The sequence below is a fragment of the Bison bison genome, unplaced genomic scaffold (genome assembly GCF_000754665.1).
Source record: "Bison bison bison isolate TAMUID 2011002044 unplaced genomic scaffold, Bison_UMD1.0 scf7180017845692, whole genome shotgun sequence".
In the NCBI taxonomy this organism is placed as follows: domain Eukaryota; kingdom Metazoa; phylum Chordata; class Mammalia; order Artiodactyla; family Bovidae; genus Bison; species Bison bison.
In genome coordinates, this window is record NW_011476265.1 from 6,613 (window position 1) to 10,248 (window position 3,636).

At 60.1% G+C, this 3,636-nt stretch overlaps 1 protein-coding gene across 1 annotated transcript in view; it reads left to right on the forward strand.

The window, feature by feature from the left end:
- The window catches only part of TTLL8 (tubulin tyrosine ligase-like family, member 8), an 8,943-nt gene extending 6,566 nt beyond the window's left edge, over positions 1-2,377 (forward strand). The window contains exons 5-8 of the mRNA XM_010836705.1: positions 112-547; positions 984-1,479; positions 1,531-1,710; positions 2,196-2,377. Coding sequence (XP_010835007.1) covers positions 112-547; positions 984-1,479; positions 1,531-1,710; positions 2,196-2,377 — 1,294 coding nt within the window. The remainder of the gene's footprint in view (positions 1-111; positions 548-983; positions 1,480-1,530; positions 1,711-2,195) is intronic.
- The last annotated feature ends 1,259 nt before the right edge of the window (positions 2,378-3,636 follow it).

Consider the following 3,636-nt stretch of genomic DNA (forward strand, 5'->3'; position numbering starts at 1 on the left):
GGGTGGAGTCAGGGGTGGGGCCTCGGGTCTGGGGCGGGGCCTCCGCGTCTCTGCCCTCGGGAAGGAGAGGGGACTGAGCAGCTGACACCTGACCCCAGCCTTGCCCCGCAGCGCCATCCACCTGTGCAACAACTCCATCCAGAAGCACCTGAAGAACGACAAGGACCGCAGCCCCCTGCTGCCCTGTCACAACATGTGGACCAGCACCCGATTCCAGGAGTACCTGCAGAAGAGGGGCCGCGGGGCCGTGTGGAGCAGCATCATCTACCCGTCCATGAAGAGGGCCATCACCAACACCATGAAGGTGGCCCAGGACCACGTGGAGCCACGCAAGAACAGCTTTGAGCTGTACGGCGCCGACTTCATCCTCGGGCGCGACTTCAGGCCCTGGCTGATCGAGATCAACTCCAGCCCCACCATGCACGCGTCCACGCCCGTCACAGCACAGCTGTGCGCGCAGGTGCAAGAGGACACCATCAAGGTGGTGGTGGACCGCAAGGCCGACCGAAACTGCGACATCGGCAACTTCGAGCTGCTATGGAAACAGGTGTTGGGGGTGGGGCGTCTCTCTCCCGCTGGCCACCTCGGGGTAGTCTCTCCGCTCATCCCGGGGGTCTCACGCGGCCCAGCTGGCCTTTGCCGTTCTTGCAACCTCTCCTCTGCAGGCACCTCCTCCTCTGTGATACCAGGCAGGACCGGGGTCCCTCTAGGCCATTCCTCTTCTCTCCTGCAGTGTCCTCCCTCCTCCTGGGGTGAAGATCCAGCCTTCCTTCATGGGTCTTTACAGGGGGCTACTCCCCTGGGGAGCCCTCCTGCAGGTGGGGCAGCAAGACCCTGCGACCTGGCCTCCCTGGGGTGGGGGGACCCAGGGTTAGGGTTAGAGTTAGGGAAGTGTGGCTGGGGCTTCTCCCTGAGGCCTCAGACCTGACCGAAGACTGGGAAAGGGCCTGCCAGCCCCCCTGACCTCGCCCTCCTGTCCCCAGCCTGCAGTGGAGCTGCCCACGTCCCAGGGCTCCGACTTGCTCGTGGAAGGCGTGGGCATGAGGAAAGCCAGGAAACAGATGCCAGCGATCCCCAGCGTTGACGTTGTGCCTCCGCTCTCGGACATCCATCCGCTGAAGCAGAGGTGCCCCTCAGCCATGCTAGACCTGGGCGGGGGACCCCCACTCATGGCTCTGCACCAGGACTTGACACTGAAAGATGAACAGGTGCTTCCTTGCTCCTTGCCTGTGCACTTACACAGGCTGGTGGAGAGGAGCGCTAAAGCCAAGAGTGGCCACAGGGAGTCCGGCGGGAAGATCGAACTCCCCTCCTGCACCTCTCAGCACCCAGACTATAAGGCTCCCCGCCCCACTCTCGCCAAGGCCAAATCCGACAGACACTCGGATCCAAACTCATTACATGTGCGCCCACTGCCATCCGTGCTTCCAAGTGTGAAGACAGCGGAGGGTGCTCCGTTTCAGCCACCCAGACCACCAGGTAACAGCGTGGAGCTTGCGCCTGTGGGAGCCTGGGGTGCGTATCTTCCAGGACAGGGCAGGGCCTCTGGTCTGGGCACTGGCCTCAGCTCGGAGCACCTGGGCCTGGTCAGGTTGTCGGGAGAATGGGGTCCTACTGCAGCGGTTCTGGGGCCCCCTGAGCACCAGGTGCCCCTGCACAGGACCAGCTGGGCAACAGCCTTCGCCCCTCTCCCTGGGGGATGTGGTGCCAGTGAGGGGCTGCGTTGGACATTTGAATAACACCGCGTGCTGGGGGCGGGTGGTGGCCGGCACAGGGCCCCGTGCTGTTTTCTGAGGCTTCTGATGGAACAGACCATGTGTGACCCAGGAGCCTGGCCTGGGGGTGGGCTTCGAGCACAGGCAGACAGGTGTGGGCAGCCCCTGGTCTCTAGGGGTGGCCTGTCTGTGCAGCCCAGGGCTGTTCCTGCAGTCCCGGCACCCACGTGTGGTCGAGAGCGTAACTCCATCCAGGGCCACGGCCCCAGTTGCTCTGCCCCAGGTGTAACCCCTCCACGGACTCACCAGGACACTTGCACCTGCTGTGTTCCCGCCACGCAGCTGGGCTCTCAGTGTGTCTGTCTCCCTCTCCCTGGCACTAACAGCCTGTCGGCCGTCTGTCTCCCTGCAGATCATAAGCTCCCAGGGGCTGCATTTTTGCTGTACCCCTGCACCCGGGCTGTGCCGGACACCTCGCAGATGCTCAGTACATGCGTGAATCGTGCCCTAGAATTGCCAGCTCCAGGCACGAGGAGCCAGTGCTTTCAGAGCTGGCAGGGCCCTCGGAGGCCACGTCCAGTTTCACCCGCTTTCCTCACTCCGTGTCCAGTCTGTCGCCGAGGCCTGTCAGCCCTGCCACTTGGCAACTCACCTCTCCGTGAGGGCAGTTCCCACTTGTTTTCTGTAATACACTGTGCTTCCTCCAGGCATCTTCCTAGGAGTGAGTGGCAAGTAGACACACACACCTTCAGCCTAAAAAGCAGTATTAGCTGCTGTAGCAAAGTCCCTCCAACTTGGTGGCTCAGACCACGTTTTTTCGGAAGACCAGAGGTCCAACGCCGAGGGCTTGGCAGGGCCGGGCTCCCGGAGCCTGGAGGGCCTCCTGCGTCCTGCAGCTTCTGGCGGCCACTGGCAGCCCTTGCTCCTTGGCTTGCGGACGCATCATGCCGCCCTCTGCCCTGCTTCACACTGTGCTCTTTCTGTGTGTCGTTCTGGCCAGAGTTCCCGCTCTTTTAAAAGGACAGCACTTGTTGGATTGGGTGTCACCCTCCTCTGATGTGACCTCATTTTACCTTGATTACATCTTCCACTAAGTCAATTCCAAGAGTCCAGGTGGACATGAACTTGGGGGGCGCGTACACTGGGCACTGAAAGCGTGGCAGGAGGGACTGCGCACTGACCACGCTGTGCTGGGTCTCGGCTGCCTTTGCAGCCAACGCTTGGTGCTGACGGGGGTCTTGTTTGCCTCTGGAGGAGGTGATGGTGTGCATTTGCTTTCTCCTGTTTACTAATGAAATGGCTTGTTTTCAGACACACACCGGCCATCTAGGTCTCCTGTCCTGAAAAGCGGGTCTTGGTCTGATCGTCTTGAGGATCGCAGATCTTTCTTGCTGGTGTGCAGGGGTGACAAGCATCTACTCTTGGATTCTCCTCCTTTTTGAGTTGATTTGTGTGGCAAACGCTGTCTCCCACTTTGTGACTTTTCACTCCTTGATGGTAACTTTGGATATAAAGCCATGGTGTTGCTGTACTTCAGTTGCTTAGTCGTGTCCAGTTCTTTGTGATCCCGTGGACTGCAGTCTGCCGGGCTCCTCTGTCCATGGAATTGTCCCAGGCAAGAATACTGCAGTGGGTAGCCATTCCTCCTCCAGGAGGTCTTCCCGACCCAGGGATCAAACTTGAATCTCCTGCATTGGCAAGCTGATTCTTTACCACCGAGCCACCACGGAAGCAAAAGTCACCTTAATTTTTAATAAACTCCAGTTGGTCAAGCTTTTCCTCCAGTTGGTGATTTTTGCGGCTTGTCTCCTTACCCTGAGGCCGTGAAGACCTCCTCTTCTGGAAGCGCTGCTGTGGCGGGCGCATACATTCCACTCTTGAAAGCTCGGCTGACTTGGCAGGTGGTGAGAGAGGGAGAGCC